The sequence below is a fragment of the Bubalus kerabau genome, chromosome 3 (assembly GCF_029407905.1).
Source record: "Bubalus kerabau isolate K-KA32 ecotype Philippines breed swamp buffalo chromosome 3, PCC_UOA_SB_1v2, whole genome shotgun sequence".
Lineage (NCBI taxonomy): Eukaryota > Metazoa > Chordata > Mammalia > Artiodactyla > Bovidae > Bubalus > Bubalus kerabau.
The window spans coordinates 2,352,896-2,377,553 of record NC_073626.1 but is presented as its reverse complement, the minus strand read 5'-3'; the positions used below and the strand labels follow the sequence as shown (position 1 = coordinate 2,377,553).

The 24,658-nt window shown below is 47.6% G+C and overlaps 2 protein-coding genes across 6 annotated transcripts; one reads left to right on the top strand and one right to left on the bottom strand.

Annotated features, from left to right (window-relative positions):
- Positions 1–4,640: 4,640 nt before the first annotated feature.
- On the top strand, positions 4,641–22,802 carry ECI2 (enoyl-CoA delta isomerase 2). Of its 5 annotated transcripts, none has more exons than XM_055570501.1 (11): positions 4,650–4,784; positions 5,853–5,994; positions 8,002–8,155; positions 10,182–10,280; positions 10,491–10,679; positions 10,903–10,972; positions 14,219–14,321; positions 15,023–15,143; positions 19,700–19,789; positions 21,191–21,334; positions 21,926–22,802. In XM_055570501.1, exons 3-11 carry the CDS (start codon positions 8,033–8,035, stop codon positions 22,079–22,081), a joined length of 1,095 nt encoding a protein of 364 aa, XP_055426476.1. In that variant the 5' UTR covers positions 4,650–4,784; positions 5,853–5,994; positions 8,002–8,032; the 3' UTR covers positions 22,082–22,802. The 5 variants fall into 5 exon arrangements, with proteins under 5 accessions (XP_055426472.1, XP_055426476.1, XP_055426473.1 ...); XM_055570498.1 differs by having other exon boundaries at positions 7,879–8,155; XM_055570497.1 differs by lacking the exon at positions 5,853–5,994 and having other exon boundaries at positions 4,641–4,784.
- LOC129645388 (testis expressed protein 56-like) lies at positions 22,242–22,499 on the bottom strand. The gene has a single exon (XM_055570502.1). The coding sequence runs from the start codon at positions 22,497–22,499 to the stop codon at positions 22,242–22,244; it is 258 nt and encodes an 85-aa protein (XP_055426477.1).
- Positions 22,803–24,658: the final 1,856 nt, after the last annotated feature.

Genomic DNA, 24,658 nt, shown 5'->3' with positions numbered 1-24,658 from the left:
CTTGTCACGATATTGGATGAGAACCCTATAAGATGCAAATGTTGGCTCAACCCATTACAGGCTTGAAACAACAAGCGAATCAGCAGGTTAAATGTTTTAGTTGTGATAAGAAAGGACATGTGCAGAAAAGTTGCAAGACTAATAAAAATACACCTAATAAGCCTACTCCCACAAATGAAAAGACAACCAGATTATGCCCTCGCTGTAATAAAGGCCATCACTGGGCTAATCAGTGCAGATCTATATTTCATAAAAATGGATCCCCTTTGTCGGGAAACTGGAAGAAGGGCCCCATTCAGGGCCCGTCAAACAATACAGGCTCTCAACAAACATGGAACGCTGTTCCTTTTGTGTACCCAGTGGCGAACAGCAACCTCATCCAAACCACACACCTGCGTTGCCAGCTTCCTTCCTGCAACATCCAGGAGCTCAGCACTAGATATCCCCACCACTGATAATTTACTTCTTATGCCAGCTATGGGAATTTATAAAATCCCTACTGGAATTAAAGGTCCAATACCTAAAGGAAGTGTGGGATTATTATTAGGATGCAGTAGTTTAACAAGTAAGGGAGTTCAAGACCTAATGGGGATTATAGGTGAAGATTATGAGGGCGAAATTTCTATTATGATGAAAACAGAGTATCCTTATCAAATAATAAAAGGAGATTGTATAGCTCAATTGTTGTTATTATTACCTTATATCACTACTAGTAAATCTCATATGAAAAGAACTGGAGGATTTGGAAGTACAGGAAAACAAGTATATTGGCAAACTTTTGTACCTGATTCTGAAAGGTTGTTGCTGAACCACGAAAAGACACTGGGATTCTTGGCCTCCGGAGGAGAAGAATTCAATCCGGGGCCAGAGACAAGGCTTGATCACTCAGAGCTTTTGTGTAATAATGTTTTATTAAAGTATAAAGGAGATAGAGAAAGCTTCTGACATAGGCATCAGAAGGGGCAGAAAGAGTACCCCCTTGCTAGTGTTAGCAATGGAGTTATATACTCTCCAATTAGTTATTACAGTGAATCAAAAGATTGTCTGGAGGCTGTAAAGACCTCACTAGACCAACTTCCATAATTTACATTTTAAGATAGCAGGATTAGCCAGAAGGTTTAATCCAGAGACTGTCCTCAGGCAGGATACATTATTGTTATATAATCCTAAGGAATGAGAAAAAAGGTTGGCCTTTCTTCCTCCTTGAGAATTCCAGACCCCTCTCTCCTTGGGGACCCCTAGACTTCTTATCAACCTGCCTAGGAAATGACTCTATCAATTCTAGACCCACATTATCTGTATATATTATTAATAAGCAATTTTCAGGATTTGTAGATACTGGAGCTGATGTTTCTATAATATCTAAAAAGCATTGGCCAATTTCTTGGCCTTTAACAGATGTTCTTATTATGTTAACTGGAATTGGAACTATGCAAAATATTCAAAAAAGTACTAATATTTTGAACTGTTCAGGTCCTGAACAACAACCTGTAACTTTACAACCTTTAGTTGCAGATATCCCTATTAATTTACGGGGATGAGATCTATTGATGCAATGGGGAGCTTCTGTAACAAGTCCTACCAGATCTTCTCAAGCTAAACAAACTATGGCAAACATGGGATATAATGCTGTTGAAATACACAGGCTTTTTAGTGGGGGCCACTACTGAGCAACAAAAGACAGCACTTAAATTGACATGGAAATCTGATGAACCTCAGAGTAGTGGCCCCTATCACATGAAAAGTTACAGGCTCTTGAACAGCTAGTAGAGGAACAATTATCTCTTAATCCTATTGCCTCAACTACTAGTCCTTGGAATTCTCCTGTCTTTCTTATTAAGAATAAATCAGGAAAATGGAGAATTTTAACTGATTTAAGAAAAATTAATGCTATAATTGAACCTATGGGTGCTTTACAACCAGGCATTCCATCACCCTCTATGATACCACAAAGTTGGAAAAGACTGGAATGCAAAAGTAAGAAGTCAAGAAACACCCGGAGTAACAGGCAAATGTGGCCTTGGAATACGGAATGAAGCAGGGCAAAGACTGATAGAGTTTTGCCAAGAGAATACACTGGTCATAGCAAACACCCTCTTCCAACAACACAAGAGAAGACTCTACACATGGACATCACCAGATGGTCAACACCGAAATCAGATTGATTATGTTCTTTGCAGCCAAAGATGGAGAAGCTCTATACAGTCAGCAAAAACAAGACCAGGAGCTGACTGTGGCTCAGACCATGAACTCCTTATTGCCAAATTCAGACTGAAATGGAAGAAAGTAGGGAAAACCACTAGACCATTCAGGTATGACCTAAATCAAATCCCTTATGATTATACAGTGGAAGTGAGAAATAGATTTAAGGGCCTAGATCTGATAGATAGAGTGCCTGATGAACTATGGAATGAGGTTCGTGACATTGTACAGGAGACAGGGATCAAGACCATCCCCATAGAAAAGAAATGCAAAAAAGCAAAATGGCTGTCTGGGGAGGCCTTACAAATAGCTGTGAAAAGAAAAGAAGTGAAAAGCAAAGGAGAAAAGGAAAGATATAAGCATCTGAATGCAGAGTTCCAAAGAATAGCAAGAAGGGATAAGAAAGCCTTCCCCAGCGATCAATGCAAAGAAATAGAGGAAAACAACAGAATGGGAAAGACTAGAGATCTCTTCAAGAAAATTAGAGATACCAAGGGAACATTTCATGCAAAGATGGGCTCAATAAAGGACAGAAATGGTAGGGACCTAACAGAAGCAGATATTAAGAAGAGGTGGCAAGAATACACAGAACTGTACAAAAAAGATCTTCATGACCCAGATAATCATGATGGTGTGATCACTCACCTAGGGCCAGACATCCTGGAATGTGAAGTCAAGTGGGCCTTAGGAAGCATCACCACGAACAAAGCTAGTGGAAGTGATGGAATTCCAGTGGAGCTCTTTCAAATCCTAAAAGATGATGCTGTGAAAGTGCTGCACTCAATATGCCAGCAAATTTGGAAAACTCAGCAGTGGCCACAGGACTGGAAAAGGTCAGTTTTCATTTCAATCCCAAAGAAAGGCAATGCCAAAGAATGCTCAAACTACCGCACAATTGCACTCATCCCACATGCTAGCAAAGTAATGCTCAAAATTCTCCAAGCCAGGCTTCAGCAATACATGAACTGTGAACTCCCAGATGTTCAAGCTGGTTTCAGAAAAGGCAGACAAACCAGAGATCAAATTGTCAACATCCGCTGGATCATCGAAAATACAAGAGAGTTCCAGAAAAACATCTGTTTTTTGCTTTATTGACTATGCCAAAGCCTTTGACTGTGTGGATCACAATAAACTGTGGAAAATTCTGAAAGAGATGGGGATATCAGACCACCTGACCTGCCTCTTGAGAAACCTATATGCAGGTCAGGAAGCAACAGATAGAACTGGACATGGAACGACAGGCTGGTTCCAAATAGGAAAAGGAGTATGTCAAGGCTGTATATTGTCACCTTGCTTATTTAACTTCTATGCAGAGTACATCATAAGAAACGCTGGGCTGGAGGAAGCAGAAGCTGGAATCAAGATTGCTGGGAGAAATATCAATAACTTCAGATATGCAGATGACATGATCCTTATGGTAGAAAGTGAAGAAGAACTAAAGAGCCTCTTGATCAAAGTGAAAGAGGAGACTAAAACAGTTGGTTTAAAACTCAACATTCAGAAAACTAAGATCATGGCATCTGGTCCCATCACTTCATGGCAAATAGCTGGATAAACAGTGGAAACAGTGTCAGAGTTTATTTTGGGGGGCTCCAAAATCACTGCAGATGGTGACTGAAGCCATGAAATAAAAAGACGCTTACACCTTGGAAGAAAAGTTATGACCAACTTAGCATATTAAAAAGCAGACATTACTTTGCCAACAAAGGTCCGTCTAATCAAGGCTGTTTTTTCCAGTGGGCATGTATGGATGTGAGAGTTGGACTATAAAGAAAGCTGAGTGCTGAAGAATTGATGCTTTTGAACTGTGGTGTTGGAGAAGACTCTTGAGAGTCCCTTGGACTGCAAGGAGATCCAACCAGTCCATCCTAAAGGACATCAGTCCTGAATGTTTATTGGTAGGACTGATGTTGAAGCTGAAACTCCAATACTTTGGCCACCTGATGCAAAGAGCTGACTCATTTGAAAAGACCCTGATGCTGGGAAAGATTGAGGGCAGGAGGAGAAGGGGACGACAGAGGATGAGATGGTTGGATGGCATCATTGACTCAATGGACATGAGTTTGAGCAAAGTCCGGGAGTTGGTGATGGACAGAGAGGCCTGGCGTGGTGCGGTTCACGAGGTCGCAGAGAGTCCGACTTGACTGAACGACTTCGCGTCAAGCCCCGCCCCGTCCCCCGTCTCCGCCCCGTCCCCGCCCCCTGCCTCTACTTCTACCTATGGCTTAAGGCCCCGCCCCCTTCCTCGCCCTGACCCCGACCCCGCCCCCGGCCTCGACTTCTACCTATGGTGTCAGATACCCCGGCCCCGCTCCTCTACGGCCCCGCCCCCAGCCTCCACTTCTACCTATGGCGTCAGGCTCCGTCCCCGGCCCCGGCCCCGCCCCCGGCCCCATTTCTACCTATGGCTTGAGGCCCCGCCCCTGCCCCGCCCCCGAGCCCCGGCCCGCCCCCGGCCCTCGCTTGTACCTATGGTGTCACGCCCGGCGCCCTGCCAGGCAGTCCCGCTCTTATACTCGGGGGGCCATGGCGGGGTTGGCAGGCAGGTTTGCCAGGCGCTGGTGCTCCGGGCTTCTCCGCAGGTACGTGCTGAGCCGGGCCCTGGGACGCCGCGTCCTTGCGGGAGCTCGCTGCCTGTCTCCGCCTCCTGCCGCAGCGGGCCGCGCGGGCTGGCCGGGGAGCGTGACGTCAGGCGGCCGCCTAGAGCTCGCTGTCCTCGGGGCCCGAAGGAGGTCTGGCCCGCCAAGCCCGGTCCCGCCCCGCCGGCCGGTGCCGGGCTCGGAGGCGCCGCGCCGGGCGGGTGGGGCGCCGTGTGCGCGGCCTGCCGGGTCGGGCCTTCCAGAGGAGCGCCCCGCTGACCTGGGTGCTTTGCGGAGGACGTCCTCCGGGTGACTCCTGGTGGGGCGCCCGGCGGCCCACGTGAGGCCGGACCTGGGGCGCACAGGCGACGGGGAGACCGCGGGACGCGCTATCCGCCTACGTGGAGAGGCACGTTCCCGGTTTATGTATTAAACGGTCGTGCTTTTAATTGTTTTTAAAACTCGATTTTAAAATAAATACGTTTGTATCGTATTTTGTGGGGAAAAAATGCACATTTCGGCCTTTATGGACATTTAAAATTTTCCGTTCGTTTTCTACTTGAAACTTGCCAGCTGCCAGATTCGTGTAGGATTCAGAGTTTTTCCTTTTTAGGGGGAAAAAAATGATTCAGTTATTTAATATAAAATGTGTCCTTTAGTCGCTAAGTCTTTTGTGACCCAGTGGATTATAGCCCTCCAGGCTCTCTGTCCTTGGATTCTCCAGGCAAGAATACTGGAGTGGTTTGCCATTTCCTCCTCCAGGGGATCCTCCCCACCCAGGGATCAAACCTGGGTCTCCCGCATTGCAGGCAGATTCTTTACCACTGAGGCACCAGGGAAACCTAATGTAAAACCAGAAGGCTAATTTTACTGAATGGCATTAATTCAAAGTTTGGTCTCAGTCTTTGAAAATTACATTATTGCAGAGGAGGTGATACATTTGTTATGTTTGGGATTTTTTTCATAACTTACTTTAATCATCTTGGATGCGAGTCATCGCTGTAAACATCCATTGTTTGTTTGTGACCTCACTGCTGTGCTGTGATGCTTTTCCCTTCCCTCTGCTTACAGTGTGTGCTTAAAAAGGACTTAGCTAGCCACGCTTGCTGTCCCCACTCTGCTGCTGGCTCTTTAGACTGCTGGAGGTGAGGACTGAGCGTGTCTGCTCAGTGAGCGTCACAGCCTAGCATCCAGGCCAAGTAGATTCCCCCAGGTAGGTCCTCCACCTCTCTTAAGAAAGAAGCGCTATCTGCAACACCAACCAGTTTTCCTTCTGAAAACCTACCTTCCTTCTCCCCTCCTGTTATACCCTAACCCTAACCCTAACTCAGGTGTTTGCTGAGCAGAGTTAGGCATTGACCTGATAAAAGTTTATACTTTGTTAATCAGTGACTACATCATTGAGCAAAAGGCTCTTGTGCCCTTGGAGCAGAAGATCAAGTTCCAGCAGCAGGAGCTGGCAGCAAAGTAGGGATTTATTGCAGGACTCCAAGGGGGTGGGAGAAGGAGCCGCAGAAACCCCCTCAGGGGTTTTTTGGGGGGAAGGGAGGAGAGCAGAGAAGCTGAAGTTAATTATCCTCTGTTGACAGTAATCATTGGATGTCTCTGGTTTATGACTCTGTGGCCAGGTGGTCCATGGCTTGGAGGTCTGTGGGCTTATGCTGCTCTGGAGAAATAGCCTGAGTTTGCATGTTTCAAGGGCTGTTTAGAACGGCAGTTTTAGTGCAAGAACGATAGTATCGGCAGCAGCAGTTATAGTCGTCTGACTGGTTTCATAGTGCTCAGTTTGCCCAGCATTGAGGTCAGAGGGGACGAGAAAGGGGACGGAATTTGGGGCATAAGGACGACTCAGGAAGTCGGTAAGGAAACTTGGTTCTAGAGGGACGCAGGGTCAGCTGCAGAGGCTGTTTCTGGATCTTGGGACGCTGAGTTCTTCCTGTATACTTCACCCCCGTGGTCTCGGTGTCCTTATTTTGTCTGTGGGATGCATGTGCACTCAGTCGTGTCCGACTCTTTGCGACCCCATCGGTTGTGGCCCTCTAGGCTCCTCTGTCCATGGGGTTCTCTGGGCAATAATACTGGAGTGGGTTGCCGTTATGCTCAGAGGTTGAGATTGTCTTGTCAAGTGTTTTATTTGACATGGGTTCGTGGCGGGAATTATAATCATTTCACAAGCCAGAAGTATACAGGATAGTGTCTCTTAATAAGCCAGGAAAGAGTTTTGACTTTGCCATCCAAGAGCTGGGCTTCCCTTGTGGCTGGCTCAGCTGGTAAAATAATCCACCTACAATGCAGAAGACCTGGGTTCAATCCGTGGGTTGGGAAGACCCCCTGGAGAAGGGAAAGGCTACCCACTTCAGTATTGTGGCCTGAAGAATTCCATGGACTGTATAGTCCATGGGGTCGCAGAGTCAAACATGACTGAGCAACTTTCACTTTTCCAAGAGATAATGGCCAGCTGCCAGTCTCAAAATAAAAGTCTCGATGCTGGAGGAGTTTGCCTGGGTGGCCAGACAGGCGGATTCCACGTTTAGCTTTTGCCACTGCTGATAAGAGTCCCCTTCACCATGGCAGGAACGAGTGCCCCAAGGTCTTGGAGAGTTATTTAGATCAGCAGAGGGGAGCTTTACCCAGGCTGAAACTCTCAGATCATCCCCACGCACTCGGCATTTACAGTCTGAATGTCCCTTCCCCGCAGTTGCTTCAGCGGTTTTGTCTGTTTGTTTTTAGCTGTACCGGCTCTTGCAGCCGGTGGGATCTAGTTCCCTGACTAGGGATCAGACCCAGGCTCCCTCCACTGGGAGCACAGCATCTTAGCCATGGGACCACCAGGGAGGTCCCTCATAAAACAACTGTGCTTCTAAAAAGAACATTTTTTTGCTCTTTGCCATCATCAAGTGGGTTAAAACAACTTCAGTTGCACAAGAGGCTTGGCAGCTCTCAGACCCTGCCTGGCGCTCCTGCCCCCCGCCTCCTCCCAGGCCTCTTATTTACTTCCTGCCTCTGACAATGTTACTGGGCTCCCTGGCTTCTGGCTGCTTTTATCTCTGAGGGCCTTCGTTACCGAAGTTAGCTTCTGTCTGGATTTCTTATCCAGGGACCAGTTTGGAAACCACTAATCACTGGCTGAGGCAAGTGCAAGGCAAATATTGCTGGAGAAACGTAGCATTTCGGCGTGGAGGAGTTGGAAACAGTTAGGAACCCGCCTGCCGGTTTGCAGCCCCCTGCAGGTCCCAGCCCTTGGGTTACACATGGGCAGCCCCGCCATGCAAGCCAGCCAGAAGGACTTTAATAACGCGGTGAGCCAGGTGAAGTTCCTGAAGGAGGATCCGGGCAATGAAGTGAAGCTGAAACTCTACGCGCTCTACAAGCAGGTGAGCGCCGCAGGTGTGAGAGAGAAGCATCTTGAGCACAGGGGTCCTCAGATAGACACGCTGTCTGTTGCTCTGAGAAGACAGCCTGAGTGCATTGCTGCCTTTCCTCTAAAGAGTGTGTGTGTGAGAGTTTATTGGATAAGATTTCAGAGCACTGTTAAGGCAAATAGTCACTCCTTAGGCTCACTGTGGAGTAAAAGAGGCTCAAAGATACAACCACCAAAACAACAAGGCACAGCCAGCCGTCAGAGTGGCCTTGAGACAGTTGGGATTTGAATAGGGATTGAGTATGAGATGACACCTAGGAACTATTCTTAATAGCATCATGGTTATATAAGAAAAATTGATTTTTTTTTTTTTTTAGGAGTGCATACTAAGTACATGGAGTGCAAAAATGGTGTGGTGTTTGCCATTCTCTAAAAAAATTAAGCATAAACGGAAAAGGATGGTTGAAGCAAATATAGCAAAAATGAGAGTTAATTGAATTTGTGGGCTGAGTATTGGGAGTTCATTATAATATTCTACTCTTACATATATTTGAAAATCTTTATAAAAACATTTCAAAACTTGAGTTTTCAGTTACAGTGTCTGAAAACTATCCAGAAAGTCAGACCCTCTGGGCTCCTGTGTCCTCTTTTTCTCTGTGATCCCTGTGAGCCCCTCTTACTTTGATACTAGTGTGTATATTAAAGAATTTAACCTTGCCCCACAAGGTTCTGACCCTTGCCCCTGGCTTCTGGGAGGTAATTTCTAAGCCCTTGAAATGCCAAGCAGGATAGACCGAGTCTTTGCCTGGAGAGTCTAAGGATGGGATTTAGAAGGGACTGGCCCCCCAGCTAGTGTTGGAGCGGAGGCTGCAGTTACAGAGAGTCACTCAGAAGTGGCGGAGCCCCAGGAAAAACTCTGAACACCAGGGAGGCTTGGATGAGCTTCCCTGGTGGCGGGACGCTGTGTGTGTCACACGGCAGCTGGGGGACTGGGAGAGTACACAGTCCTGACTCCGCAGTGGCCGCTGGGGGCGGGCACACTCACCTCTCCCTGACTCCACCGCTGTGCTCCTCCCTTGCTGATCTGAGTCCCGTCTTTTCCCTGCCACCCCCCACCCCCGCCCCCCCACTGCAATGACTGGTAACTGAGAGGACGAGAGTGTGTCCTGTGAGCCATCCTCCGGGTCATTGCCCAGAGTCAGCACTTCCAGGAGCCCCTGGTCTCACACCCATGTGTCACAAGTGGGGGCAGTCTTACGGCCCGTGTTGCCTCTAGCATCCCCGATGGCTAACTCTTGAGAAATAAGTCTTTTTCTTTGGACCATCTTAGCCTCCTTTACTGTCTTTGTCTTTCAAAGCCTCTCTCTTCTTTTCTCTTTTAGCTAGAAATATCATGACAATTAAAAGCATGGTTATTAAATGGAGTTTTAAGTTGCCATTTCTGAAAAGAATAGTGCATATATATATTTTAATCTCAAAACACTCACTGCACCTCCCCCTCCCCAGCTGCATGTCCTTCAGTTAAGTGTCCTAAGGGCCAGTGGCTCTGGTGCCCACCCCTGCCCCTGCCCCCCTCTGGGGCAGCTCTGTTGCTCACTTACCGGACATCCACCACCACAGATTGGGGAGGAACTGGTGGGGAGTGGTACCTTTGAATGAGCTTTCAGGATATACCGTGTTTTCTAAGTGTTTGTTGGCTAGTTTCCTTTAAAGACTGTTTGCTTGAACCATCGATACAAACCTAACGAACGATTAGTTTTTTGAAAGCATTTCCCCAAACCCTGATCTTGTGTTATGTTCATATGCAGGCAGTTATAACTTTAGGGACCGATAACCCATAATAGCCTATTTTGGCTCTCCAGTCTTTTTCCTCCTGTTTGAGAGGGCAAGGGAGAGGAGAGTTCAGATCAGTCTCTGCCTTGTGAAGCTGCCTGGGAGGGGAAGGCACTATCATGCCAGTGTGCGTTGTATGGCTCTCAGCTGTTTAAGGCCCAGTTTGCATGTGCGTTTGATAAGTAATTGCCCCTCTCCTTTCATAGGCCACTGAAGGACCTTGTAACGTGCCCAAACCAGGTATGCTGGACTTTATCAATAAGACCAAATGGGATGCGTGGAATGCTCTTGGCAGTCTGTCCAAGGTACATGGACTCCCATCCTGCTTTTATTTCACTTACTGTGCTCCTAAGGGAGGTGGGTGTTTCTCCCTATTAAGACATAAAGATGAGCCTTCTGGGGATAGAGGTCCCTATATCCAACCAGGACCTTCATTGCCATCAGGTGTACTGAGTAGGACAGGAAGTGTCTCAAAATGCTTGTTCATTAACTGGGCTGAAATCATCTGTCTTTAGGAAGCTGCCCGACAGAACTACGTGGACTTGGTGTCCAGGCTGAGTGCTTCCTCTGAGTCCCCCAGCCCAGAGGCCCCTGCAGCAGACAGGAAGCAACTGGAAAGCGATAGCCTGGTGGTGACCTCCGAAGACGGCATCACCACCATCAGGTTGAACCGTCCAGCCAAAAAAAATGCTCTCACCACTCAGGTAACACCGTCTGCCCCGGGAGTCCGTCCTGCTTGTCTTGTCTCCTCTGTTTCACTCAAAAACCCTAGTGTATCAGCATCCTTTTTGGTTCTGTAAATACAGCCGAGGTAAGCGTTTGGCACTTTGCAAAGAGCGGGCTTGCAGACCGACGTGGAGAGGACCCACTGGGTGGGAATGATCATTTTCAGCTTTCTCCTTTCCTCGTCTTCCCTCTTTCACGCAGATGTATCATGACATCATAGCTGCACTTCAGGCTGCAAGCAGGGATGAGTCAGCCATAACTGTTTTAACAGGTAAGACATTTCCTTGGATTTCTTAGTTAGATTTCTGTTTGGGGGCCGGGAAGGATGTTCTCCTAGAAAAGAAATTGAGAAAATAAGCTCTATCATCTTTTCTAGTGCTGAAATACCCTAATTCTTAAATATATAAACAATATGGTAAGACATAGGATTGATATCTTTATCATGTAAAAAGCAGGTACAATTTGGTAAGAAAAGCGCTAAACCTGTTAGATAAATTGGTGAGTAAAATGAATAGACAGTTTGTATGAGAAAGTCTTGGCATCAAAGAAACAAGGAAAATGCAACCAGATTAATAAGCAAGAACACAAATAAAAATGAGAGATACCAGTTTATATTAATGCTTATCTGAATTAGCAAACTTTTATACTATACTGAATTTTGAGAAGGTCATGGTAGAATAAGTGCCCCTTGCTGACAGCAGCAGAAATGACTTTAAAAAGTGTTAGGTACCTTTTAAAAAGACAGCATTTGACAATATGTAAAACGCTCACATACTTTGACACAGGAATCTCCCAAAACATTCTAAATACTCTAAATAACCATAATAAACCATATGCTAGAACATCCTGTAGACTCTGTATTGCAAAAGCATTAAAAAGTGTAACTGTAGAGAGTCACCGTATAGGAAAATGTTTATGAAATAAAACATTAGCAATTATATCAGCACTGTGATAATTATTGGAAAATATGGATGCTGGTGGGCCTGGGCTGATGAGAACTTGATGATTGAACTTGGTAGGGGCTTTGCATGTGTGTAGTGGTGAAGGCTAAGGTTCTGGACTCAGATCAACTTGAGTTTAAATCCCAGCTTCACTTACTGCTTGCGGGTGAATTCTGCTTCCTAAATGGAGAAGACAGTGTCTTCCTAACCCCACAGAGTGGTCATAGTGACATGAGGCAGTGCAGGGCAGGGCTCACACCGGCACTCGGGAGGCGGGAGCTACTGCTGCGTGTTGGCGTGGCAGAAGCAGGAGTCATTTTATTTTATTTTATTTTTCTTCTGTTTTGGCTGCACCACGCAGCTTGTGGGATCTTAGTTCCCCAATCAGGGGCTGAACTCCTGTCCTTGTCAGTACAGAGTCCTAACCACTGGACCACCAGGGAATCCCCAGGAGTGGTTTTAATTTTCATTGAAATTTGTAAAATATATAATATCAGAGCACTTTTAGTAAAAAATAAATAAATAAATAAAAGAAAAGAGAGAGAGAGAGGTGAGGAGAAAGATACCTAACAGCTAATGAGAAAGAGTGAAGTGGGGAAGACGCAAAGATGCTCTGGCATCCCTCGTGTATGCCTAGGAGCAGGAAGGCAACGGGAACAGTCCAGAGGCAGCACTGGCTGGTTATAGGAGAGGAACAGTTTCTGATTTTTTAGTTAACATTTTTTAAACTGAATGTACAATGCAGGCGCATCATTTTTTAAAAACCCGAAGACTATGAAACGGCGCATAACTAAACTAAAACCCCAGGCCTGCATCCTAAAACACCTCAGCTTTTCTTGAGCCTTCTAGAAACTGCCTGTGTGTGTGTGTGATTCTCCCTACCCCTCCTTTTGTAAACAGAAGAGGAAGCACATAATACACACACACTATACCTACCTTTCTGTCCTAACTGCTGTCCTGAAAATTTGTTCTCAGTCAGCACCTGCACATCTAAGTTTTCCTCTGCAGGACTGCAAAGTATGAAAGTTTCAGGACTCCATAATTTATTTCATCATTCCTCTGTCAGTGAACAGGCAGATTGTACTTAGTCTTTTGCTATTAAAATCGTGCTGCAAGGAATATCCTCAGACATACATCTTTCAGTAAATGTGCAAAGATATCCATGTTGTAAAAGTGAAACTGCTGAGTTTCATAATAGCTGGTCATAACGGCTAACGTTTGTATCATACTTCCTGTTTGCCGAGCATTGGGCTAAGCATTTTAATTTGTTTGGTAGCTTTCTTAATTCTTAACTCTTCTAAGCTTTCTTGCAATAACCCTATGATATTAGACCCTATTATTACTAGTATTTTACAAGTAAGAAAACTGAAAGATTAAGTGCTGATAAATAGTGCTTGTTCTCTGGGCTTCCCAGGCGGCGCTAGTGGTGAAGAACCTGCCTGCCAGTGCAAGAGACATAAGAGATGTGGGTTTGACCCCTGGGTTAGGAAGATCCCCTGGAGGAGGGCATGGCAACCCACTCCAGTATTCCTGCCTGGAGACTCTCCATAGACAGAGGAGCCTATACAGTCCAAAGGGTCACAAAGAGTCAGATGTGCCTTAGCGCACATGCTCGCTCTATAGTTGTTTTCTATATACCCTTCACTTTTGGTTTCTTACTTATTCTTTTTATCTAAGCGTAGTAATAATAGGTCCTTCAGTTTTCAGAAAGGATTTTGTTTGTTTTGCATTTCTGTTATCAATTCCTGGCTTATAATCAGAGATGATCAGTTTTTCTAATTTTTTTTTTAGAATCTGTTAAAATTTCGTGTATACTAGATATATATTGAAATCTCTACCTTGAAGATTAAGAAGCAAAAAAATGGCCAATTTTTTTATATCAACCACAAACACTTAAAAAGTAACTTCAGGGACATCCTTGGTGGTCCAGTCACTCCCTGCTCCCTATGCAAGGGACACAGATTTGATCCGTGGTCAGGGAAACTAAGATCCCATATGCCACACAGCCTGGCCAAGTAATAACAATAAATATTTAAATTTTTAAAAAATTTTAAGAATTAAAAGTAAATTCACTCTTGATTATTAAGGTGTAGAGTTATAATTATGTCGATTAGACTTGCCTTTCTAATTCATGTCATATAGATTCCCTAAATTCTGCTTTCCCTTCTAACTTATCTGTCTTGGACTGAGAAGAGCAAGCTGAAGGCATCTGTTACTTTGTGATGGTGCCTCTCTGGGCCCATCGAGCGCCGGGTGACCCGCCCCAGAGCCTCACACGGGCTGTCAGCTCCGGAGAACACCCCCGCCCTGTTCCCGTACCCGCCCCCGCCTCCCCGAGCCCCCGGATGAGATCAGAGCCCCCCCGCCTGCTCTCGCGTCCCTTCGTGGCCCAGCCGCGTTGCCTGCGTTTGTCAGCGTGTCCTTAATGCAGCGTCTGGCCGACCGGTCCGTCAGCGAGGGCGGGCACCCCCGCGGGTGCACGGTGCTCTCGCAGAGCGTGGCGCCGAGCCTGGCGCCCAGGAGGTGCCCGGGAGCGGCGGCTGCCTGAGTGGCGCGCCCATGGCTTGTGTTCGCAGGCAGCGGGGACTACTACTGCAGCGGGAACGACCTGACCAACTTCACGAATCTGCCCGCCGACGGGCTGGAGGAGATGGCCAGGAGCGGGGCCGCCCTCCTGAGGTGAGGGGCCGGCTGACCCGGGGGCTCGCCCGGTTCATCGGGGGTCTGAGCTTGCAGAAAAGAGAAACACTGGTTCCCTGTGGTCGGCGGTGACTTCCGACAAGCGTACTCGTCAGGCCGCCGTCAGAAAGGGCGTCTGGTTCCTCGCGGTGACTCGCGTTCCCCTGAGCGCTCCTCACGGGAGGGCCCGGCAGCCAGCTCCCGGCGCGCTCTCAGTTCTCCGCGTCGAGGCAGCGGCGGTCACGACTCAGCGACAGCACCGCCGCCGCCGCACCGAGGCGGAGGAGCCGAGCGCCGTCTCCCGGGCTGGGGGAGGCCTCGCTGCCGGCACCGCTGCGCCCAGGGGGCTGGAGGCGGGCCCTGCTGCCCAGCCGCTTCTGATGCCCGGCGCTCTGCTGCCCAGCACGCCGGGACCCCGCGGCCCGTGCTGACTCCGAGTCGGCCGCTGACTCACGGCCCTGACTGAAGGCCCAGGACGCAGGATGTGGACCGAGGCCGGCCCCGGGGTCCCTGCAGGCACCCCTCCAGTGCCCCGCAGACGGGGCCCGGGTGAATCGCGGGCTGCAGGCCGCGGAGGTGCCGGGAGGTGGAAACGTCTCCAGCCCGCCCAGAGAAGCGCGTTCCGGACCCCGGTCCTGCTTGTACCTCGGTGACGCTGCTTGGGAACAGCTCAGCACGCTTGTCTATTTCCGTGTCTGCAGGGATTTCGTCAACTGTTTCATAGACTTCCCGAAGCCGCTGGTGGCCGTGGTCAATGGTCCGGCCGTGGGGATCTCCGTCACCGTCCTCGGGCTGTTTGACGTCGTTTACGCGACCGACCGGGTAAGTCCGCGGGCAGAAGCGAGTGGTGTCAGGCTGGGGAAGACACGCTCCTCCAAACGCTGCTTTGGCGTTGCCGGTAGTAAACGGCATGCGGTCGGGGTTAGAAGGGATGAAAGTTACATTTTCCCCAAAGATTTAGTCCGCCTTGACATGCTTTGTTCTTCCTTCACCATTAACCTGAATCTTCCTCCACACCAGTGTTGCCATGAACATTGTCCCAGCCCTTTTGGTTCTGTTTATTCTCATCCTATGACACAAGAGTGATTCAACTTTGCTCTAAAATAGTCAGGAGACCCTCAGACTTGCAAGCATGGGTAAAAAAAAAAAAGCAGCTTTGAAGGTTATGCAAGTGAGTTATTTGATAATTTTTTTTTCAGTGTAAATGAACCCTGGAATCTAGAAATCTAGACTAAGAAAGGACTTTCAGGCAGTATCTACTTTCACTCCCCCCCTCCCCCTCCGCTTAGCAGATAAGAAAACCGAAGCTCAGAGAAGTTACTGCCTCATGCTCACCATTGAATTATATAGATTTTCACTTCAGTTCCTACTATAGTAGTAATGTATGTCATAGTAGAAAATAAAAATTTGAAAAATATGGAAAAGTACAAAGAAAACAATTGATTTAAAAATCACTCCTTGGGACTTGCCTAGTGGTCCAGTGGCTAAGACTCCACACTCCCAATGCAGGGGGCCCAGGTCCACCCCTGGTCAGGGACCCCACGTGCCAACCAAGAGTTTGCATGCCACAGCTAAAGACCCCTCGTGCCACAGTGCAGAGCCTGCGTGCCACCACTAAACCCACTGTGGCCAGGTAGATAAATGCTAAATATTTTTAAAAAATAAAATCACTCCTCTCCCCACTTGGAGATAAGCAGCGCTAACACTTGGGTTATTTAGCTTACCTAATTTAACGAGTCCCCGACACTGGAACCCTAGCATGCCTAGTTCTTTTCCTTATAAACAAAGATGATGTGATAAACATTTATCTTAGCACCTTGACCCTAGAACTTCTCCTGTAGAACTAATAACCACCTCTTAGGGTTATCAGAGTCTTAGAGTGACTCTTGCTTTTGTGGCAATGAAATTTGCTGACGTACACATATCCTTGCAGGGAACAGTTGGTTTTTGCTGCTGAAGAGATGCCTGGTTTTGTTGGAGGTACCTTCTCCAGTAACAGGGCCATTTATAAGGGTCCTTTACTCCCATCGTTGACTGGATTCCTTTCAATCCGATTGGGCATATTGTCAGATCTAATAGTTATTAATAATTTCCCCATAAAAATAACAAGTGCAATTCTAGACGCTTGGCCACCTAACCTTTGTAGGTAGAACTTTCTGCCCAAAGGCAGAACTTCACAGTCTTCAGTCCCATTCTGTGTGTGAAATGACCCATCCGTTGATCTGCTTTGAGCAGGGTGAGAGCAGAAGTTCCTGACCTGAACTTGGTGGTCTCTTTCTGTAGGACTTGAAAGCTAAATAGTGTCATATTTGCATCTTACTCTCCCACTAGATCCCAAATGATTGTCATGAGCATCATCTTGATAAAGATTCCTAAGACTCCGTCTTACGATACAACTTAAATTAAAATTGAAATCAGAGGGAAATGTGTGTGTATTATATATGCTGACAGATTGGGCCCACAGTAAGATATTTGACAAATAGTGACCACCGCTAAGATTTCATTCAACTGAATTAAATCAAGATTCAATTTCAAATCAGAGAAAGACACAGAAGAAAGAAGCTGTGGAGAGGAATTGACTTTACAGGATCTGTTCATGCCTGGCTTCTTGAATGTATACCATATTAAATGTGGGTTAACATTTAACCCATACAACCAGTTATTCTTTATTACGAGCAGTAGGTCATGCCTGCCTATTAGTGTCTCCGTCAGCAAACAGCACCTTTCCCCTTTGAGCTCATGAAAAGGTGGAAGTCGTAACAATAGTAGATAGTTGAGTGGTCAGTCCACAGGAGACACTCTGCTGATGCCCATTACACGTATTCAGGAAGCACCCACAGCAACGGCCCCGTGAGGCAGGGGCTCTCATCCCCATTTCACAGATGAGAAAACCATGGCACAGAGGTCAAGAAGCTCCAGGGTCACCAGGCAGCCTGACGCCAGTATCTGACCGTCTCTGCCTCTATTGCTCTTGTTTCTGAAGTTCGCTCAGTGTTGCTTATAATAATGTTTGAAAGTAAGTAAATGCTGCAGAGCTTTAGCTTTCCATGGACCTGTTTGTGGCGCTTTCCAGGGTTGACTCCTTTGTTTTTTGATTATGTTCCTTCTCAGCACATTTTCTCCAAAAGGCTTTCTTTTGGGGGCAAAAGAGAAGGCAGGTGACTTTAATTACTGTTTTATGTATACTTTTATTATTTTGATTTGTATGTGTCGCACATCATATGTTTTTATCTTCTAACAGTATTCATTGAAAAAAAACTCAACATGTCTGATTATGGAAAAATGAAGTCTAAATATGCTGTTTACAGAATTGTCAATTATAAGTTAATTTCCTAAGAACTTTTCATTCATCAAGAAACACAAAAATATTTCTGACATCTAGGAAAACACAGAAAACACAGTTATTGTAGTTGAATAACTGACTGACTCTGCAGCCTAAATAACCAATGTTAAAGTAGTTTTGGGTATTTAAAGCCAATCAAAAACCTCTGGGGCAAAATCAAGACAATTGAGAAAACAATAGAGGCTAACCTTGCTAGTATAGTTTTAAAAATGAATCAGTGAGGTGATGGATCAACAACGTAAGATAGAAACGCAAGCTGGAGAGGAATAATACGGCTCACAGAAAAGAAAGTGTAAATGGCTCTTAAAAATATGAGAAAGACACCATTAAGAAAAGGATTTGTAAACGGAACATGTAAGAAACTCTTACAGCTCAATAATAAAAAGATAACCAAGCCAACTTAAAAACAGTGGACAAAGAATTGCAAGTTACTTCACCAAAGGAGGCACTAAATAGCTGATAAACACATGAAAAGATGCTCAGCATCATTAGCCGTCATTGTTTAGTTGCTCGGTCATGGGTGACGCTTTTGTGACCCCGTGGACTGTAGCCCACCAGGCTCCTGTGTCCATGGGATTTCCCAGGCAAGGATACTGGAGTGGGTTGCCCTCTCCACCTCCAGGGGATCTTCCCGACCCAGGGATCGAACCCAGGTCTTCTGCATTGTAGGTGGATTCTTTACCGCTGAGCCACCAAGGGATTAAAACCACACCAAGACACCACGATACACCTATGATAACGGGTAAAATTGAAAAGACTGATGATGACGAGGTTTAGGGGGAACTTGGAGCATTTGGGACATATACTGCTGGTGGCATTGTTAGATGGTGCAGCCGCTCTGAAAATAGTCTGGCAACTTCTTAGAGAGTTAAACCACACATTTACCACACAGCCCAGCAATTGCAAGCCTGGGTATTTACCCAGGAGAGTTGAAAACAGACATTCATCATAAGCTTACAGTATCCAGAATACTGGAAATGCCACAGTGGTTTCAACTGGTGAATGGATAAAATGAATTCTGATACACCCATCCAATGGAATACTGCTCAGAAATAAGGAACAAAATCCTGGTACATGAGACAGCAACGTGGAGACTCAGGAGCCTTTTGCTAAGGACAGAGGCCCGAAAAAGGAGAAGCGGGTATAGGATGTATGATTCCATTTATACACATGTGAGAAAGGGCAAAACTGTAGGAACAGAGCCCGGATCGGTGGTGGCTCAGGGATGAGAGGAACAGGCTGCCTGAGGGAGGGCACGAGGAAACAGGCTGTGCGCTCAGTCGCGGCTGATTCCGTGACCTCGTGGACTGTGGCCCGCCAGGCTCCGCTGTCCACAGGATTCTCCAGGCAAGAACACTGGAGTGGGTTGCCATTCTCTTCTCCAGGGGATCTTCCCAACCCAGGGATCAAGCCTTTGTCTCTTATGTCTCCTGCAGGCAAGCTCGTTACCACCACGGGCAATAGAAATATTCTATATCTTGACTATGGTAGTGGCTACATAACTGTATATATTTGTTTAAAACTCATTCAACTGTGCATGTTCAGAGAATCAATTTGTGTGTGTATGGGCACACTTTGAAGATATTGTGGGTCCACTTCAAGAGCACCGGGATAAAGCAAATATCACAATAAAGTGAGTCAAAGGAATGTTTTGATTTCCCGGTGCTTTGAGAAGTTACATTTGCATTATAGTGTAGTCTTTTGAGTGTGCAAATAGCATTGTGTCTAAAAAACCATGAGCTATTTTTAAATGTTTTAAAAACATTTTAATTTAAAAATAGCACTGTTGGGAAAATGACACGGACAGACCTGCTTGATACAGAGGTGCCACAAACCTTCAATTTATTTTTTAAAAAAAGAAAAAAGCAGTGTCTGTGAAGCACAGTAAAGCAAAAGCTTAGTGGAGTGAGGTCTGCCTGTGTAATACGATAAAGCGCTTCAGTTCAGTGCTCTAAGGAGGACATAAACAGAGGGTGATGCTTTTGAAATCACATGTGAAAAGATGACTTTCTTTTCTCTCTTTCTCTCCAAAAAGGCAACCTTTCACACCCCGTTCAGTCACCTGGGCCTGAGTCCGGAAGGCTGTTCCTCTTACACTTTCCCCAAGATAATGGGCTCAAGCAAGGTAGGTCTCGGAAGCCTTAAAAATAAACGTTAGTAAGTCTGTCCACTCCGCAAGTGTCCAGTACCCCCTGTTCTTTCCCTCGATAATAGGGACAACACAGAAGCACATGATCTGCCCCACAGATCCGAGAGTTTTAAAGAGAGGAGCCGGGCCGTGGGGAGGGTCTTGCGTGGAGGGGGTTGGCACTCAGTTCGCCGCTCTGCACACTGCGGGTCATGCTGAGCTGGGTGCCCCTGCGCCCGGAGCCGCCCTGGCCTCTCCAGCCTTCTCTCCAGCCTGCTCAGGGCAGGGCGGGCACCCAGGGGCCTGTGGCCACTCCAGCCTGTCCCTGCGGCGACGGAAGCCTCAGTGCCCGGCCGTCTGTGTGCAGGACCCCAAGCGAGCGTGACGGGGTGGGGCACCGGGCATGGGAGAGGCTTGGCAGACATCCTCCGAGATCTGGGGGAGGAGTGGGCCTCTGAGACCCGGGGGAGGAGTGGGCCTCCGAGACCCGGGGGAGGAGTGGGCCTCCGAGACCTGAGGGAGGAGGGGGATGAAGCCTTCCTGTTGCTGTCAGATGTCCATGGGAAAAAAATGTGGATTTTTTGAAGTTTTTTTTTTTTGGCCATGCCGCATGTCTTGCAGGATCTCAGTTTCCCGAGCAGGGATTGAACCTGGGCCACAACAGAGAAAACCCAGAATCCTAACCACCAGGCCACTGAGGAAGCCCCCTTTTAAATCTCTTTCTTTTGACACATTCCCTGAAGTGTTACACAGATTTGAACTTGAAAAGTCGGGCAGACCCAACTCGAAGGCTTAGAGCATTTGGCTGTGGAACAGTCTTTGAAGAAAAATGGCAAACACAGAGAAAGATACCCACTCAGTGACCCCAGTTCTGTTAGAACCTGAACGTTAGTCTTCATCACCTTCCTCCAGTTAATCAGAGCTCACCTGACTCCCTGGGCAGGTAAAGAAAACTGTCAGAGCCAGACCACTGTGTGAATTTCCAGGGAAGGGAATTTTGACCGTTGCTGTTTCTAAAAGCTGGTTGTCATTCTCTATGACCATGAGTTTTCATTTTTTGTTGTTGTAATTGTGTATTGTGTACAAAACAGGAAATCATAGCTGCCATTTGTCATAGACCCAATATCTGGCATTTCTGCTCTAGGTCCCAGCTCTTACCTCCCCAACATAGACACACAAGAGAAGCAACAAACTCCACAAGCCTTCTCGAAAGCCTGGCGGTCTCAGCACACAGCCTGCACAGCATTGCTGTGGGGCCATCAATTTCTCCCTTAATGAGAAATACTGTCGATCTCAAAGACCGAAGGAAGTGGCTGCGTGTCTGCTGGGAGCAGCTCACTCTGAGTTACTGAGCCTTTCTTCACTGAAGTCACGTCCTAACCTTGCTTTTCATTCCAGGCGGCAGAGATGCTCCTTTTTGGGAAGAAGTTAACAGCCCAGGAAGCATGTGCCCAAGGACTCGTTACTGAAGTTTTTCCCGACAGCACTTTTCAGAAGGAAGTGTGGGCCAGGCTGAAAGCATATTCAAAGCTCCCCCCAAATGTTAGTATTCGGGACCTTTTTGTTTGTTTGTTTGTTTTACTTGCAAGAACCATTTGCCTTAAATAGGCAATTAAAAAAAAACAAGACACCTTTGCTTGCTCTGAGCACATGTAAATCTGATATTAAAAGTAACCATAATAACGTTAGAAATACTGACTTTTTATGAAACTTACCAAATGGCCGTTCCACTTCTGGGCTGTGGCAACAGAGGGGCAGTTCTTCCTGGGCATGACTTTGACGAGGCTGTTTGGCCGCCTCTGCTGGGACTTCTGGCCTCGAGCCCAGGTGAGCAGGCAGATTGGTGAGCTTCCCAGGGACGCTTGTGCGTCCACACGTGCCCACCGCTGAGTGACTCTCATGTCCTCGCTGCTCAGAATGCAGTCCTGGAGCCAGAAGTGTGCGGTCACAGGGCCCGCCCCACCCCTGCCAAGGTGACGTGTGCACACACGAACGTTCGAGAAGCCCTGTCTTCCTTACAAGGTGTCACAGGATCAAAGGAACAACTGAGCCACACAATCATCAGAATTCTAGAATGATCCCAACTCCTCTTAGAATACCTCTTCAGCTAACTGTTGGTTTTTGATTTTTCAGGCCATGAGAATTTCCAAGCAGATTATCAGAAACAGGGAGAAAGAAAAGTTGCACGCGGTCAACGCGGAAGAAAGCAGTGTCCTGAGGGAGAGGTGGCAGTCAGACGAATGCATGAATGCCATCGCAAGCTTCCTGTCCAGAAAGGCGAAGCTCTGATGGCCTGCGCGGCAGCCGGGCGCCTCCAGGGAAGCGCTGTACCGCTGCTCCCGCATGTCAGTCCCCGAGCCGAATAAAGCTCGCCGTGCCTTCTTTCAGTGCTTAAATACCAGTTGCTGTGATTGTATTGTGCTGGAGCCTTGATGGGAAACAAATGATGTCAAACGCGCTTGGGGAACTTGTGTGGGCTCCTGGTTGGGGGCAGCCTCAGCTCTCGCGACATGAACTGCTGCTGCCAGGCACACTGGAACATGCTGCCGGGCGCCCTGCTCTGGAACGCGCTCACCGCGTTGCAGGCCGAGACCATGTGTCTGAAAACCACCACGGCGCTCTGCCGTCCGCACAGCGTCACCGACTCAATCGGCCCGAACACCGCCAACCTCTGCGTGACCGAGGCAAGGTCTTCGGTGGGTCGCATGTTCTTTTTCAGCCACCTGGCAGCGGGGAGTGAGCACAGAGGAGCAGGACTATCAGAGGGTCAGTTAGAATCTTAGCTTCATTCCACCCCTATCATCTGCCGAAAAGACACGGAGAATTAGACTGTTTCCCAGGAACATGATATTCCAAATCAGTGGTTACTTCCTCATGTATTGTCTCGTCTTCATTCTCATTTAAGAGGGTCTCTTATAAAAAACACATCTGAAAGCTGCCTTCACTGTCCTTGTAATCTAATAAAAACACAACTTATGGGGTATAGTAAAATTGGTGCTGAGTGGAAAAATGTATAGCTGTATGTGCTTACGTGAAAAAGAAGGAATCTGGTGAACTAGGAATAAAGGCAAGGCTCTGCCACTCGGGTTGTACCCTGGGTCCCTGGCCGTGTTGGGGCGGGCTGGTGCTTCCTGACTTGCGCAGCATAAAAGCCCTGCAGCTCAGTGGCTGGGTCCCAAGGATCCCACTCCAGCCCTGCTAGGTCTCTACTCCCTGACCTGGAATGCAGTGGCCCACGGGGATCCCACACGCCTGCTCCGCCTCTGAGCATGCCTACAGACCCTGGGTGCGGCAGGGGGGTGAAAAGGCGGCTCGTGTGTTTTATGCAGAGCAGAGCTTGTTTTCACACTGAACCACATACACCAGAGACAACTTCAAGTCATTTTTTCGCTAAGGCATCGGGTTCGCGGTAACATCGCCTGTAACATCGCTAAACAGGCCCGCCCGGGACAAAGCTGGCCCCCTACCTGACAACGATAGTTGACGTCGGAGGGTCCTTCGTGTTTTTACTCCACAAGCAGCATTTCTTCCATCCTTGGTTGGCGTTGTTGTTTTGCCTCCTTCTCCACAGGGGCATACTGCTTGGTTTGGGGGTCAGATTAATCTCTCTTGGAAACTGATGTCTTTCCAAGATCCTTTCTAAGCCAGAGAATTCAGAATTCTCACCTAGTAATAGAATAAATTAGTGTTAGTCGCTCAGTCGTCTCCAACTCTGCAACCCCCCTGGCTTGTAGCCCGCCAGGCTCCTCCATCCGTGGAATTCTCCAGGCAGGAATACTGGAGTGGGTTGCCATTCCCTTCTCCAGGGGATCTCCTCAGTCCAGGGATTGAACCCAGGTTTCCTGCACTACAGGCAACAACTTTGTCTTTTATTTGCCCGAGGCCGACTGTTGCAGGCACTGAGGCCCTAAGACTTCCAGAAGGGGTGGGGGGCAGGGTGGAGACCCGTCCTGCCTGCCAGGTGCTGTCTGCCCCATCCTGCTTCCTGCAGGAGATGGGAGAACAGATAAGTGTACCCTTGCGCCAGCAAGTATCTCCTCCATTTTGTGTGTCAGTCGCTCAGTCGTGTCCGACTCTGCGACCCAGTGGACTGTAGCCCACCAGGCTCCTCTGTCCAAGGGCTTCTTCAGGCAAGAGTACTGGAGTGGGTTGCCATTTCCTTCTCCAACCGGCAGACTCTTCACCATGTGAGCCCCCAGGGAAGCCCTGGTGCAGCGAGCATTAGAGTAACTTGGTGTTTCTTCCCATTTCTGCTTGGGAAGAGTCACATGGCATTGGTTTGAGAATGGCTATTTGTGCCATTAATCCCTGGGTCGGGAAGATCCCCTGGAGAAGGAAATGGCAACCCACTCCAGTATTCTTGCCTGGAAAATCCCATGGATGGAAGAGCCTGGTAGGCTACACTCCATGGGGTCGCAAAGAGTCGGACATGACTGAGTGACTTTCTTTCTTTCTTTCTTTAGCTCTGCCATTTCTTCATTCCAAAAATACCTGTGAGCAGCATTTAGACCTTAGCCTGGTCCTGGACGCCTGAGAGACGTCTGCCCAGCAAGCAGAGAATGAAGGAATGCACAGGGCAGGCACTGAGGGTCGCTGGTGTGATCTGTCTGTGATTCTCAAAGGGCAAGTGCTTCAGTGATAGTAACCACACACTGCCCTGACATCACACGTGCTGCTTCACACGGATGGCCCATAAATCACCCGTCGGCAGTGAGACAGAACTTGTGTCAGAACGTGTTCCAGGACGCCACTTCCTTCCTTCATCAAAACCATCTCTACCCCCCCACCAAAAAAAAGAGGGAGGGAGAAGGGAAGTCAGTTAAAATGCACGTTATTTACTGACATAGCTGAGTTATCTTGTAGGGC